A 16,307-nucleotide genomic window follows, 5' to 3' on the forward strand; every position below is an offset into this window, starting at 1 on the left:
CTCTAAAGTAAATTATTAAATGAACTGATAAGGCAGTGCAGCTGCAGGAATGGCACAGGAGCTGCAGCACTGCATGGAGCTCAGAGCTCAGCACAGCCAGGGAAGGGCTCAGAGGACCCTACAATCTGCTCATCCCCACCAACCCCAGCTGCTCTCAGGCTGCAGCCCTGGTGTAGTTCTCAGTGTGTATGTTGGCTTTGTTTTGTGCTGCACCAGCTGCAAGCAGCCCCTGCTGCTCCATGAGCTCTGGCTGCCATCCCACGCCGGGCTCTGATAAACTACGGGGCTGTTTTGGTTTGGCACAGGCACTGGGTTTGCATCTTTAGGGGAGGAATTACAAAACAAGGAGATAAGCCTGGCAATTGGGAACAAGCTCCAGAAAAGCTGTCTCGAGCGTAAAGAAGCCTGCACTGCTCTGCAGATGGCTGTGGTGATCCTGGTTTGGGGCCAGAAATTCCTACAGAGGGTTTCTGATGTTCTGGAGAGCACCCAGCATTGCCCCACAGTGGGACTGCTGAGCACGGGCTGGTTGTGCTGAAGTGTTTCATTTGATTGTTGGTTGTTGGTTTATTTCAGACAGAACAGTGTCCCCACATGAAGGGGTCATGTAGTAGCACTGCTCGCTGTGTCTCCACTCTGCAGTACTGGTTATGTGCTGGCTGATTAAATGTGCAGGAACCAAAGGGGTTAGCTGAAAAGCATGCAAATCAGACCAACTGACACACAACAAGAACTCATGGCTCAGGCTGCACACAGCTTCACGTTGCATTCATTTTGCTCATGATTTAACATCAAAGCCTAACAAACACCCTGGCAGGAGGTAGGACTCTTACGAGTCAGCACCTCTACTCATGCCAGACGGTGAAAAGCTTTGGATCACCACAAAACCTGGCAGCCAATGGATAACAAAACCCACCTGCAAATTCTGCTCTTCTGGACCTAATGACCCATGAGCATGCCATAGTCTTTCTGCCCCCTGGAGCTGTAAAGGAGCCATTCTCTCTTCTGAGGTTAATCAGAACTATTTCAGTTCACACCTTTGCAGCCATTGATCTTGACAAGCCAACAGCATGGGGCTGACAGCAGTGACATTCCTAAACCACTGAATGACTCATTTTTCCCATCTTCAGGACCTGCTCTTCAGTCCTCCCAGGCCCTCCATGCAACCAGGGGTTCCCTATCAGCTCCCAGGCTGTAGCCCAATCCTACACCCACACCATCCACCCCTTCACTGCCTCCCCAGCCCAGCCATCCCCAGGGCTGACATGGTGCTTGTTCCCAACCCTGCTGACCTCTCTGAGGACAGAGGGCCCTGGTAGCCGTGCTGTTTGTATACACTGGTCTGCTATGGACACAGATCCTTTAATCCCCCTCTCTGTCCCACAGACTGTACTGGTACAATGGGAGCTGAGGCTGGGTGCTGGCACTGCACTTTGCTGAAGCCCTTTTCCCCCTGACTGGTTGATCAGCTGCTGACAGGGTGCTACCAGGGGGCTCAGCATCCTGGCAAAGGGGATTGTCCCCAGCTCAACTCAGTGGCACCAGGAGGAGCGGACAGGGAAGGACTTCTCAGCTGTCATTGAACACCTGGAGCCTGAGCTCTGAACACAATGCAGAAAATAATGGGGGAATTTAAACTTTGCATTTCAGCCCAGCAGCACTGTCATTACATAGTGATTCGGGGTGAGATCTGAATGGCAAGGCCCAAGGCTTTGCTTTGACTGCAGAGGGGTAAAACAATATTTAAACAACTGCCAGGCTCTGCCAGCAGCGGGGCTCCCATGGGAAAAGAGAGACTTTGCGGACATGAGCTGCTGATGGTTTTGTCATGAACATGCAACCAGCAAAAGGAGAGAACAAAGTTGCTGGGAGCTGCCTCCAATTTCGTGTTTCCTAACACCATTGGTTGACTCTGAGCTGTTAATTATCCTTAGGTGCTTAGGGGAAAACAACCCAGAAATCCCATTCGTTAATCTTATTGATCCTTACTTTGAGGCTCCAGGTGCTTTTAGGGCACCTACATGAGCTGCCAGCACTTGAATGAATTGAGCTCCATGGACCAGCTGCTGGCTGGAATCTCCCTGCACGGAGGACAGCGAGGTGTGTGTCCCCACCAGCTCCAGCACACAGAGCTGGTGGCAGAGAAATGTGGAGCTCTGGGGCTCACAGCCCATTTCCACCACGCCTCACTTCTCAATGGGAATGGCACATCCTGGGAGGGAGCAGAACATCTCATCTGAAGCACAGATCTGAAAGCATCCTGAAAAATGATACATTTATTCCTCATCTCCGGTTGGTGTCTGAAATATTTTGGCTAACATTTCTGAATGCACAGTTGGCAAAGGGGAGGAGGCGAATATCCATCACATGGAATAGCCTCAGTGACTGGCTTGCAACATGTTTCCAAAAGTAGATGGAAATAAAAACTAGGGGATGAGTTAGGCAGCTTCAGGCTGATACATGTACAGCAAAATACACAAGGTGGGAAACTTCTGTCCGGAGGTGTTGCTTTCTACAGCCAATGTCATCCATAAATGGGAAGTGGGAGGGTTTTCGCAATCTGTCTCAAGTAAAAGAGGTTACTGATCATCCTGGGAGAACCCTGCAGGAGCTCCAACTTTTGGAAGAAACAGTTGTGGTGATAAAAGTAGCTGCAAGCCATTAGATTCATCTTATCCCACCAGTTCTTAAAACTTCAGATCAAGCTTCAAACTTTAAATTTTGGGCTATTGACTTATTTACACCTCACTCTTTAACACCAAGAAGATACACACAAAGCATTCTTGACTCAAACACACTGTGCTGCATGCTTTCCAGTGCAGAGATGAGCATGAGCAGTGATAGAAGAGGGGCTCAGTGGAGCCCATACAGACCAGCATTGGGATGCATGGCCAGGCAGCACCATGCAGTGAGGCTGCGCTGCTGGGGCTCTGGGCTGTGTGGTCCTGCTAAGTGAAAGCACTTTTTAATGGGAATGTAATGGAACTCGTTAGTGTCTGCCATTTTATTATGTGGGTTGAAAATTACTTCTTAGTGCGGATGTGCTCAGTCTTCATGCTGATCGTTCATATGTTTTGCTGGAAGGATATGAGCACACATCTCAGAGCCAGCGAGAGCTTTCTACCTCTCTGAAGGCGAGGACTTAGTGTGCTCCGACTCCCTTGCCGTGGCAGCAGGATGGAGAAATTGCTGTCTCGCTTCCTTGCGTGCTGTGTCTGCATGAGAGCGCTGAACTCCTGCTAACCCGCCCAGCGGGACTGCAGAGCACAGCAGGAGGCTGCAGCCCCATCCCTTTGCCACACGCTGGCTCCTGCCCTCCTTGTGCCACCAGAGCTGCTCTGTCCCTACAGTTTCTGAGAATCTTTAGGGCAGATTTGTTGGTTTCCAATGGGGAACTGACAAGTTTGCTAAAATAGAACATTCCCAGCTGGATCTCAGCACTGCCACTGGTGGCACAAAGATTTGAGTATGGTCTCTGCACTGATGCGCTACAATGTCAGGTTTCTTTTTCACAGATAAGACCTGGGTGTCCTTTGAAAGATTTTCCTCTGTGGATGTCTGAGGCAGTCCTGCAATTCAATCAATTGCGCTGAATTTGCAAGTCGCTGGAGAGCAGAGCAGATATGGCAAATATCTGGGATGACTGAATTAGCCCAAAAGCAGCAGTGAGAAGGAGTGCTGCTGAATTTGCATAACCTTGAGGATGCCGTTCTGCACAGCGTCCCTGCCCAGCAGAATTCACAGACCAGTAACAACAAGGTGATGAATTCAAAGTGTATGACTCAGGATGGGAAGTTTGGGTTTTTCTTGGCAAAATCCCCTTTCTCTTTTTGAAAGCATTGCAGGTGCCTGATCCCTAACATGCTGCTGTTTGTGCTTAAAACACAGGTTTGCATCTGACCTCCTCATCAGACAGAGCAATTGCTAATCACTGTGAAGGTGCCTAGGAATGACCATTTGGACCCAAAGTGGTTCAAACAGCCAGCAAGGCTGGCACACCTTTGGGATGTGAGGCAAAACATTGTGATCCAGAGCATGCCCAGCACACTGCAGCTGCTTGTGCACAATGGAGTTCATGTTACAGCTAAAGGAAACCTCCACAAAGTTGATCTTCCTTCTCCAGCACCTGTCAAGCTCTGTTACTTATAGCAGCAGTTGTTTCACATCCTGCATTGTCTAGCTGGGCTAAGGGCTGGTTTTCTTTTTTGTGATGTTAGTTCTTTACAAAACCACACTCCTAATTTGGCCACAAGTAGCTCAGGGATATTGATATCATCTCAAATCTCAGTCAGTCCAGAAACTGTTCTCATAAAGGTATTTGTTTAAAGTGCATTAACTAAAAGGTTCAGTGCATCAGTAGCTTGGTTTGAAACACCAGGTACTGTTGGCTTGTTAGTATCCTACTCTGGGTTTTATGATGGCTGGGGGAAAAATGAACAGGGCTGGAGCGCTGAATTGAAGCTGTTCCCAAAGTGAAGGTCACTCCCCCAGGCCATCGGCCTGGAAAGCATCTTTAAACCCACAGGCCAGAGTCAAAGCAGCCAGGAGGCTGCGATAAATATGCAAGCCGTGCTTCGTTCAGGGAGAAAGAAGTGAGCTGTTGTATGCAGGGTGAGGGAGGTTGGGAGCTCCTGCCCAAAGCCGGCTCCGCAGCTGCTGATGCCAGCAGAGGAATTTCCCCAGAGGCTGCATGCTTGAAGGCTGCACCGTGGCTGGCGAAAAGCAAAGGGATGGGAGAAAGCTGGAAGGCATGGGGACACAGCTGGGGTGAAGGGCCAGCCCCAGGGCAGGCTTGGGGAGATGATGAGGTGCTTTTATTGCATTTGGGGAAAGCAGAGCTGGATTTGTGCCCGGTAAATTGTGCCGCAGAAACACTGTGACTTCTTGGCTGCTTCTCAGCATGTCCCCAGAGCCTGGGAACAGAATATTCCAGCTACCAACACAGTGTGTGCTGCCTGTCGGACAGAGCAGGGAGATGGGCTGGCAGAGGTGAGGATACCAGGAACACTGTGGTGCATGGAGGCTGCTAGGCACTGCCCATGTGCTTACACTGACTCGAGCCTGCGTGCACCAAGCACAGTTCACTTGCAGAGCTACCCTTCACAGAGAGCATCCATGTTTGCGTGGTAGCCAGCCAAGGGCAGCGAGGCAATTTGTCCTCTTGGCTGATGCATAAAGGCTGTGCATAAGCTCGACTGCTTGCGCGAACAATTCTCTTTCTTCCTCCTTGGCCATTAATTTATTTCGTTTTAGCATTTAAAAACTATGACATGGTTCAGTCCAGCTGCCTGCAGAGTGAGCATGGAGCAAGAGCCTCACCCAGCTCGCTCCGCCCTGCAGCCACTTTGGCTCTCACCCATTGTGGGCTCTTCCTGCTCACATGGCAGAGCTGGGCAGCCCAGGCTGGCATCTGCCACCCAGCTGAGGCTGGCACTGCGTGTCCCAGAGCCTCACAGAGGGTAAATACGTGAGCCCTGCTGGAGGGGAATCAACATAAGTTGCATAGTCCCCAAAGCATTCTTATGAGTGCATAGAGATCCTCTTGGATATATGGGACTGGGATGACAGGAGTACAGGGCATTATTTTGTTATTGCAGCTCAAATATGAGAACATCTGCTCTGGATATTCAGCCAGGCAGCAAGGACAGTGCTATCTCTTCTAGAGTCAGAACCAAATCATAGATTTCCTTTTGTAATTGGGCAGATTCTTAAATGTTTCTGGGACATGTGGCACACTCTGGTGATCCCCGGGCTGCGGCACATAGAGACACTGCACCACATGAACGTGCTTGATTTGGGGGTAGCCAAGAGGATCCTGTGGGAGAAAAACGTTTTTTAAAGCCTAGATGGGAATGGAAGTTCCTTCAGGCTTCATTCTTCTTTCTAAGCTGGAAACACAAACTCCACTGGCTGTAGTAAGAACTAGGCAATAATCACACATATCTTGGGCTGGATATCAGGGGACATATTGGGCCAAAATAGCCTCAGTGGAGATTCCCTTTTAACCTAAGTCTCTGTCCAGGGACCAGTCAGACTTCTGACTGTAACCCTTCTGAATGAGATGCTAAACCACATCTGCCTCCCCTTCTACCTGTTTAGCTGTGCTATCAGCTTTCCATTCGTCTCCATGCACTAGCTCAGAGCTATGTTTTCAGTGCCTTGTCACTTTGTTAGTGTTCCTACAGGGTCCATATTAAACACTGGGTTTTTTAGGTGAACATTTCTGGGTACAAACAGGGCAGTGTGCTCATTGAAGAGATCAGGCCAGTGTGAAGCATGTTATCAGTGCTGGTTTTATTTACAAAAAGTCATTCTGAATTAGAAAAGTCTTGTTAAGTGATAACAATAGTGCAGGTTCAGCATTACGCATTGCTTTTCATATATGTCTAATTTGTGCATAACTACACACAGGATTTGGACTCTGGCTGGCCTGCTGCATTAAGGGACAAGGACTGAGGGCATTGGAGACAGTCATGACCGAGCGACATTCCATTAGCTAGGGGTTAATCAAGTATTTTAACCTCCTCAAATGAAAGTGTGCAGGTTTTGCTGGGCTACAAAAGCTATTCCTTTAATCTCTTTCCATGAAACGCACTGCATTCTCCAATCACCTTTGTAGTCCTTACTCCATTTCATCATCCTCAAATGCGGATAACCACAATTACACACACTGCTCTGGAGGAAGGCTCATCAGTGCCTTCAGTAATGGGATAAAGAGCTTCTGATGCATTTGAGGTTCACACTTGCCTTTTTCATGTTTTTTTTTTGACGTCGTGGTGTACTCACCCTATGACAGTGACCAAGCCACCTCTTCTGGTTGTGGTCACCAATCAGCCTTCTGATGGCTCCTTATTTGCCCTCCTGGGCTGTGAGCCATCCTCTCAACCCTCCTGCTTTTAACCTTCACCAAAGGCACTGAACATCCTGAGTTGGAAGGGACCCACAGGGATTACCGAGTCCCACTCTGGGCTCCACACAACACCATCCAAATCAGATCCCTACATCTGAGAGCCAACACTCCTTGAGCTCTGGCAGCTCGGAGCTGTGTCTGCTGCCCTGGGCAGCCCATTCCATGCCCACAGCCCTCTGGTGCAGAGCCTTTCCCTTACCCCCACCTAACCCTCCCCAGTGTAGCTCTGTGCTGTGCCACAGACACAACCTCTGCTCATCGGACACCTGATTTTGTATCCCCCAGATGGAGAAGAGAATCTGTCGTGGAACCACACATGTCCTTTTCTCTGTTCATTTAGAATCATGGAACACCCTGAGCTGGAAGGGGACTCGTAAGGATCACTGAGTCCAACTCCTGGCTCTGCACAGAATCACCCAAAAATCAGACCGTATGACTGAGAGCATTGTCCAGATGCTTCTTGAACTCTGGCAAACTCGGTGCCATGGCCACTGCCCTTGGGACACCATTCTAACACCCGACCACCCCCTGGTCGGTCGAAGTCCCCTCCCAGGCTCCCTACACCTTGTCACACAGGTAGGCATCCAGGCGGGTCTAAAATATCTCCAGAGGAGACTCCACCACCTCCCTGTGCAGCCTGTTCCAGTGCCCCGTCACCCTCACTGTAAAGCAGTTCTTCCGCACATTCGTGTGGAACTTCCTATGCTGTACTTTCATCCCATTACCCCTAGTCCTGTCCCCACGCACTACTGAAAAGAGACCAGTGGCTCCCACACTTCAGGTATTTATAAACCTGGATCAAGTCCCTTCTCAGCCTTCTTTTTTCAAGGCTAAACAGACCCAGTTCCCTCAGTCTCTCCTCATAGTGGAGATGCTCCAGACCCTTCACCATCTTAGTGACCCTCCGCTGGACTCTTTCCAAAACAGATCCCTGTCTTTTTTATACTGGGGGAGCCCAGAACTGGACACAATATTCCAGATGAGGTCTCACACCAGGGCAAGTCACCCCGCCGGGTGCTGCGAGGAGGATGGGAGCAGATCAGAGTAGATCTCATCTCTCTCTTCTTGCCATCCCCATCTCCACGCGGCCCCTTTAAGCTCAGCCGGGCGTTGCATCAGGCACGTGCGCGCCGCCGCCTGCCGGCCTGTCGGGAGCGCGCCCCGCCCCTCCTTTCCCCCCTTCCCCTCCCCTTAGGCCGGGTGTGCGCGCTCCCGCGGCCGGGGCGGCGCTGCGCGGTGCGCGCCCCCGCGGCTAGTCGCGTGGTCCCCGCGCGTCTCCATATTGCTGCTGCTGCTGCTGCGGCCGCTATAGGGGGGGCGGGGGGGAAACGCCGCGTGTGAGTGAGTGAGTGAGTGTGTGCGCTCAGGGGGCGCTTCCCCCCGTTGCGGGGCGGGGGCGCGCAGATGGCGACGCAGGTGGAGGCGCTGCTGCCCGGCGCCCCGCTGCTGCCCGCCGAGGAGCGCGCCCTGGTGCTGAAACCGCCGCAGGACGGCGGCCGGGAGAAGGGCGAACCGCCCATGGGGCCCGACGGCGGCACCGCGGCTCAGCGGCAGCCCAGCGCCAAGCAACAGAAAGACGAGAGCAACAACCAGGAGAAGGAGAGTCTGCTGAGGGCGGGAGGAGACACGGAGGACGGCGGTGAGGCGGGCGGCGGAGCGGGGAGAAGGGAGTTCATCGAGGCTCCGCCGCCCAAGGTGAACCCCTGGACCAAGAACGCGGCTGCGCTGGCGGTCAACGGGCAGTCACCTCCAGGTGGGTGCGGGGGACGGAGGAGGGACACGGGGCTGAGGAGGGACACGGGGGTGCGGTCGAGGCCGGCGACGACCGCGCCCCGGTCCGGCAGCGCCATGCGGCACGGCGTGCGGCCTGATGGAGCGCGGCGGGGGGAGGGGAGCGGCCGGGCCGGGGCCATGCGGCCGGGGGAGGCCCGAAGCGGGCGGAGGGCGCGGTGCGGGCCCAGCTCGTTGGGCCGGGGCCGGGCGGGCAGGAGGAGGCCTCCCCTTCCCAGCATTCCGCCGAGCAGGCAACGTGGTGCCTTCCCCGGCCCAGCATGTGATTTCCCCCACGGCTCGGCCTCCTCCTCGGGCCCACGTGCGCGGCTCCGAGTTCGGCCCGATGCGGCCTGAGGGCGGCGGGAGGCCCTGGGGAACCGTGCGGAGGCCTCGTGCGATCTATGGAGGCCCTGCGGGGCTCGGGGGCCGCGTGTGCTCTGCGTGGAGGCCCAGGCGCCTGTCGTAAGGCTGAGCCGAAATGGCTGAGCGCCGTTAATTCACCTCTTGGGGCTTCTTTCTTTTGTTTTGTTTATTTATTTGGCAGGAGATACGGTGATATCAGGATAAACTTCTTCTCAGGAAGAGCCGTGGGGTGCGGGAATGGGTGGTGGAGTGCCCGGCCATGTGTATGTGGTGCTGAGAGACGTGGCTTAGTGGGCAGTATTGGTGGTGTATATACTAACTGTATATATATACTAACTGTACATATACATGGACTAGATGACCTTTTCCAGCCCTAATAATTCAATGATCCTGTGTTTGGGAGCTGATTGCTGCTCGGCTGGAGTTTTAATTCCTAATATTTTTGGCTTGTCTCTGTGAGCTCCGCAGTCACGCTGCCAGGTATGACATCAGGTTCCTTGTTACTGTTCTGTGTTTTGCAAGAAGCATTGCAGGCTCGGTGGGATGATTCACCAGAGGTGCTATTGATCTGTGAAAGATGGACACCTCTGTGATTTCCACCTGGAAAGCTGTCGTCTTTAATGGTAGCATAGAGGAGGTCAGTGTGCCAGGTAAAAGTCTGCGCCCAGATGGTTTGGTGGTTTGTCATTGTGTGTGCAATGCACAACGAAATCCAGGACTGTGCTGCTGTCTGTGTTTTCCTCTCACATGCAGAGTGACATCCAGCTGCTCACACTGCTCCTTTGTGTGAGAGCTGGGCTCTGTCACGCTGCCTTCTTAGGCTGCGCTCCCTCGGAATTGACCAAAAGGTGCAAAAATACGAGTTGTTCCCCCAGTGTTCCTGTTGGAGGCCTTGCAGTACATGCTAAAGTGGGGGGGGCAGGAGCTTGAATAGGCACTGTGTGGTGGAGGAGGGGGCTCTGCAAAGTCTGATATGATTTTTGAGGGTACAGCGTAACAGTGGGCAATAAGCATGCAACGTCCTGCGTGGTGTTGGGCCTGGCCCAATTGTCCCTGTATTCCTGGAGGAGTTGAAATAATGGAATTGATTTTTGCGGTGCCACAGACGCTGCCACTTGGCTCCCTTGCACTTGGGGCATTGTTTCTTTTGCTGCCTGGTTCGTTAGCAGAAGAGAAAACGTGTAAAACAAACACGGCTGGCAAACTCCCACGAGAGGCAGCCTGGTGGCTGGCCTTGCATAGCGGCCCTTTGCCTGAGTGCCTTCTCATGGGCTTGGCAGGTTCCTGCCGTATCTTTGCTGCTTTGGGTGGAAGATTTCTTCCAGCAGATGTTTCTGAAAAGAGATTTGAAGTGTGAGAATGTGTAAAAGTTGTGCTGTGGTGCAGATGAGCCGTGGTGTTGCAGTGACCTCCAGGAGCTCATCAAAGAAAAGTGGTTTCTCTGTACGCGTGAAACACACTAAGCACACATAAACTCTGGAAAGGCATTACTGGATGTTTTTAGGTTTTTAGCATAGGAACTGTGGTTGGCAATGCATGGTATTTGTGTGCTGATATACTGAATGCTTGCAGCCTTGATCCTGCTATAAAGGAGGTAGTAAGGAGGACTAGGAGCCATTGGACAACAGAACAGCTCTCTAAAGATACGGGGATCCCTCTATGACTTGTTTTACAGACTTTCAAAGCCCTAATTTTTTATTATGATTGTATTAATTATAGGCCTGAAGAGCAGATTTAATGGACAAGACATGCTCCTTAAGGTGTTCACCCATTCTTTAACGATCTGTGCTTACAAAAGGAAAGGAATTGAGCTCAAGCTCAGAGAAAAACAGAACCGTGCTCAAGGTGTTTGTGAGTTTTCACTATCTGTGTCTGCGGATGTGGAAGAGCCTGGCAAATCCCCCTCTGCTTGTTTTGAACTCCTTGACTTGTGCAGCTGAACGTCACCTGGGAAGGGTGAACACGTGGAGGCCTGATGCAGATGCCATATAACAGGGTCTGTTTTGGGGACAATTAGGGTTTATTTCCAGGAGCAGATGTTTTCGGGGTACACTGGAGTTTGGGAGCAAAGTCAGTATTAGGAAGCTTGAGTAAATGTTGCTGCTTATTCAGGAAGGCAGCCTGAAGCGAAGCCTCTCCTTGCTGCTTAACCCCTCCTCCCAAAAGCATAACTGCGTGGCATTAAGGGTAGGAACCATTAGGTCGAGTCAGACAGCAGTGATGCTGGCTGGTGCTGTAAGCAGAGGATCAGGCAGTAGTGGAGAGGTGCACCCAGCAATCTGTCGTGGTGTTTGTTTAACATGTGCTTTATTTCTGTTTATGTACATTTCAGAGTTGGGGTGCAGGTAGAAAGGAGGGGGTGGTCCTTTAAGCTGTGAAATGACACACACGCATGTCAAATGTAGCAAGGGTTGTATTAGTACTTACTGCTCATGAGGGACGCTGACAAGGCTGGTAATGACACCTCATTTTTGCTCTCTCATCAAATAGCACAGTCTGTGTGACAGTCCCCTCGTTACATGCAAGTTGCTGTATGTTCTCTTCTTATCATGTAAATAAATGCAGCCAGCAGCCTGACTCGGGAGTGCACAATGGTAGGGAATATATGTGCAGGAGAGAAGGAAACATTTTCTGACACAACCAGCTATAAATCAAATTTGAAACATTTTCTCCTAATTCTTCACTAAAGAAGTGTGGTTTCAGTTAAGAGAACTCAACCTTCTAGAACATTTTGTATTCTTCCATTGTGCCCTGCACCAGTGCTAGCAGTGATGCAAGCGTCGGTGCGGACAGGTGTTAACAGCACCCCATTTTGAAAACCTGCTGGATTTATTTCAAGAAATGTTGCATCAAGGCACTTGGCACTTGTTAATTTTTAAAGCCATTTACATCTTGGAAATAAGAACCTGCACATTTTAATGACTGGCAGTGCCATTGCCAAGCACTAACTTCTATGCTGTCTATCCTCCCGGTTGCAAATTCAGTATTTCCTAGTGGAGATGCAAGAGGTGCTTTAGTTTCTCAGGCAGAGTTTCTCGCCTGCCATTTGGCAGATGCACTGGGAGGATAAGCAGCACTTTCCAGAAGGCACACCTTAGTTCCTAGCAGCAAACACTGGAAGTTGGCTGCCTATTGTTCAGAGATGGCAGCACACAGGCTGGGCTGCCTACTGGTGCTGAGGAGAAGGCATGGAAAGATAGATTCATGAGCTTCTCACCCCTCCGTGACTAAGTCCCCAAAGGGCTTTCCTTGAAGCCAGCCTCCAGTACAGGAGATAAGCTGTATGGGAAGCTCATTTTACCTTTGGCATTTCTTTGTATTTAGAAGAGATGCGCACATCTGCCTGCTGGGGTATCTAGCGTGGTAAAACTGCACACGCCTATTTCCAAAGCGTTGGGCAATTCTTGCTTTGTCGTGGCATGTAATTGTGGAGCTCTTTTGGCTGTTGGTTGCAACAGAGCTGCTATCGCAGCACAGTCCTCCCCCCACCACCCCAAGTTTCCTCTCTGAAATACGGTTTTGTTCCAATCCCACAACTCACATTTGAGTAACGCTTCCCATTTTACTGGAGAGCGTGAGGGTAACTGGAACCGCTGCACCCCAAATGTGCAGGGTGGTGTTATTCCTCCCCCACATACCTTTGCCCTTCAGCTTTGTGCTGGACCTTTGCCCTGCCGTGTGCTGTTTGTTTCGGGAAGGCGGGGGAGCTCAGCTCCATGGAGCTGACTCATGGGCCTCAGCTGCTGGGATTCTGTGCCTTCTTCCATCTCAACCTCCAGTTCCAGGCTGCCAGCCACGAGGTATCGCTGGATGATCCTCACCAACAGACTCCTTCACCTTTATAACTCTTCTTCTAAGCGTTTTATTGCCTGTAGTACCATGGGGAGGACTGTGCTGGGATCGTTGGACAGAGGGGGGGCTTTGTTCTGCTGGCAGGGCAAAATAGAGTGCAAAACCAGCTAGGAATTGGGGTGCTGGGTGCAGTGCTGGGTGCTTGCTTCTAAATTATGACACCTGATCCTTCCACTGTGCTCAAATAGTGTGAAACTATTCTCAGGGGAATGCCAAATGCCAGCCTGGATAGCATGAGGTTTCTCCTTGCACACTTGCAGCTACTTGTTTGGCTAAATGGGGAGCATGTATTTTCTACTGAATTATTTCTACTGAAAGTTGTACTGCTGGACCACCAGGGTATTTTAATCCTTACAGTTACCAGCTACAAACAGCAAGGGTTAAAAAATATAATCACCTTAATGAAAACTTAAATACATTTGCATAGTGCCGGAGGATTGCAGAGTCTTTTGTGACCATGCAGCTCTTGGAGGAGCTCTGTTCCTATCACCATAACTGGGCAGACCAAGGTACAGTGCCTTGCTATGGATGGTGTAAGTAGCAGAGTTGGGAAGGGTTTTTGCTCTCCTTTTATCAGGAGTCTGATGAGAGTGCTGAGCTTTATTCCTTCCCAGCTGTGATGTGCAGCTACATTTTGGCCTTTAAAAACATCCTCTGCTGGTCGTTTTGGCACTGGACCCTTTGCTGATGTACTAGCAGGGGTTGAAGGCTGTGTGCTGCATGGTTCCTGATGTGACCAGCTCTGCTTTTGCAGCTGTCTTGAGACCATGCTCCAATTCCAAATTCATTATTGTAGGTGTAGGGTCTATTTAGTGAGCTGTGAGTGGAGTTAGGAGACTTCATTCCTTGCTCTGAAGTAACTGGCTAATCTGAAAATCTGTAAGCAAATGATACAGGTGTGTGACTGAAGCAGGTGAGAGGAGGGGTAAAGAAGAACTTCTAAGAAATTAATACAGAGTTACAAGAACTTAAGGCAACTGTTTGTATATTTGGGCAACAGTAATTGGTGATCAGAACAAATAGGAACTGAATTTGGCCTCGATTAAATCAATTCTTAGAGTTCTTTGTGGGAGGAGTCCCAGTCCGAGGTCAGGCTGGATTGGCTGGGAGGAGGAGTGGGTGCACATGAGGGTGCTGCTGCAGCGGAGTGAAAACTGGCACAAGGCACTGGAAAAATTAGGTGTGATGGCAGTTTTAATACTGCACAAGATGTACGGGTTTTTTTTGGGGGGAAGGGCTGTAGAAACTGTGGTCAAATACAGTGTCAACATGTTTCCAAACATAGACTCATCCTGTAATTGCTGGTTCCCAGAAAATCCTCCTAACTAAACTTTTCTCTATCAGAGCATATATTTGTGTAATGGCCTGGGGGCTCTGGAGCAGGGAATATTACCTTTTCTGAGCAAATCGATGTGTGGCACGTGGCAGCTCTGCCAGTTACAGGCCAACAGCAGGCTGCTATGGGGATCAAACTGCAGAAGCCATCCTTAGCAAGTCAGCCGGCCCCACTTAGGTGTGATGCTCACCATGGATTTTGCTAGAGTCAACCATTAATGCCACATGTGTTTGAGGATATTGTGCTGTGACGTGCAGGGAGAAAGGGGAACAGCTGTGAATTGACTGGGCTAATACCTGCATTACCAGTGGTTTACCTTCAGTGTCCTTCTGGAGCAAAGCTGACTTAGGAGCAGCAGCTTGCCTCAACGTTTTCTTTTGTTGCAGTGCTGTTTGGGAACACGTGGCAGGCAGGACTTGGTGGTGGTTGTGATTCTGGGGGGGCTTTGAGTCATCTTATTTCTTTCCATGGTTGCAAGTCATAAGGGCGGGTGGAGATCTGTGCTGCTGATTGCCTCGAACTGGAGTGTGTGGGAGATGACCAGGGCAGCCCTGGCTGGGAGTGAGTGCTTTGTGTCAGACAGAAGCTGGTGTTTGTTTCATAAGTGAATAAGACCTAACGGAGCTGTCCGAGGCTGAGCTTTATCATTATGGCTCAGTCTGGTATTGGTGGTACTTGGAGGTGATTCAGGTGCCCTTTGTTCACATAATGGAGAAAATGGCACTCTGGTTCCCTCTGAGTGTGCCCTGATGTGTGTTCCTGAGGAAGTGTGCTCGCTTCCTGGCTGACACCCTCGGAGGTGGCTGGATGCAGGCTGTAACCTGCTGCTTTTAGTAGGGCTGGCCTGGGACCAGCAGACCCACAGCTGCCTTTCTGTGATCCTCACTCACTCCCTAGAGTGGCCCCAGCTTCTGAGAAGGCACAGGAGTGGTATCACTGCCCCAGGAGGATGGGCATGCAGGAAAAGCATCTCTGGTGCTCTTCATTGTTGGCTTTTTGGCTTCCTCCCCATAGCCTGGCAGGGCAGTGAGCTCATGTTCCATGCTGGCCCTGCATCCCCTGCCCCAATTCATCCTATGCCGCAGTATGGGGCTGCAGCCCCGGGGGTCAAAGGGAAGGAAGGAAGCAGCATTTGTCCCCGACACAGCACAGAGCACGTCTCCAGCTGAGCGGCAGCATGCAGTGTGCCTGCAGTGACTCTGCAGTCTGCAAGGCATGGCCGTGCGGTGGGGGGGGGTCAGCCCATCTGCTGAGTGGGAGGGCACAGGGGGCGGCTCTCCCCTTCTCCTCCCTTCCCAACAGTCCTCTGAGTTTTCCTAGTCACATGTTGGATGATACGTGGAGAGAACAAGGTGGTTTCAGGGCTAGATTCGTTAGATACTGAGTCTGAAATGCTGAGAAAAGAGGTGAGTTTTTCCTGACTAAATATGCGGGGAAACAAGAATCTGATTGTAAAAGCCACAGAAAGAGGAAAGGATAGAATTTTATTGGTGAGAAAGGTGTGTGGGGAGGAGTTTGGGTGGGGGTGTCATACCTGCTCGGTAACTCAAAGATGCTGGATGGTGGGTGCGTTGTTAAATACCCGGCACTGCCTCTAACCAGATAATTTGCTACACCTTTTCAGCCTTCACACTGAATTCACCCTGCTTCCTCTCCCCCGTTGTAACAGTGCTTTTGGAAGCATCTGGTCAGCTCTGCGAATGAGTAATGATTAATTTACCAAACATTAGTTACCAGGCTATCCGATTTGCACACTTGCGGATGAAAGAAGCTAGTGAACAGATGAAATAGAAATTATAATTAAGTAAGATTTAAATGTTTGATAGGCCACTGTTCACTTCAAACTACAGGAAATTAGTTTCTTCAGATTCTTCAAGGTCAAATTGCCTTTTTTTTTCCTGTTGTGTGTGTGTGTAATGTTGCAGAAGGAACACTGAATGTATTCCTGCAAGACACTTAAGATTCTCATTACAAAGATGTTATGTTTACTGTTGCCCTTCCAGATAGTTACGTAGCTCAGGAGCAATGTCTGTTTATGCCAACCCCCCTGAACCCACAAAAGGAACCTACTGA

At 50.7% G+C, this 16,307-nt stretch overlaps 1 protein-coding gene across 5 annotated transcripts in view; it reads left to right on the top strand.

Annotated features, from left to right (window-relative positions):
• The first annotated feature begins 8,211 nt into the window (after window positions 1-8,211).
• Window positions 8,212-16,307, top strand: part of LARP1 (La ribonucleoprotein 1, translational regulator) — a 42,624-nt gene continuing 34,528 nt past the window's right edge. For 2 of the 5 annotated variants that reach the window (XM_015875639.2, XM_015875642.2), the window contains exon 1: window positions 8,220-8,663. In XM_015875639.2, the coding sequence (XP_015731125.1) occupies window positions 8,315-8,663 (349 nt within the window). In that variant the 5' untranslated portion in view covers window positions 8,220-8,314. Of the gene's footprint in view, window positions 8,664-16,307 lie in introns of all 5 variants that reach the window. The other 3 variants (XM_032447448.1, XM_032447447.1, XM_015875643.2) reach the window with 3 other exon arrangements.

This window comes from Coturnix japonica, chromosome 13, assembly GCF_001577835.2.
Source record: "Coturnix japonica isolate 7356 chromosome 13, Coturnix japonica 2.1, whole genome shotgun sequence".
Lineage (NCBI taxonomy): Eukaryota > Metazoa > Chordata > Aves > Galliformes > Phasianidae > Coturnix > Coturnix japonica.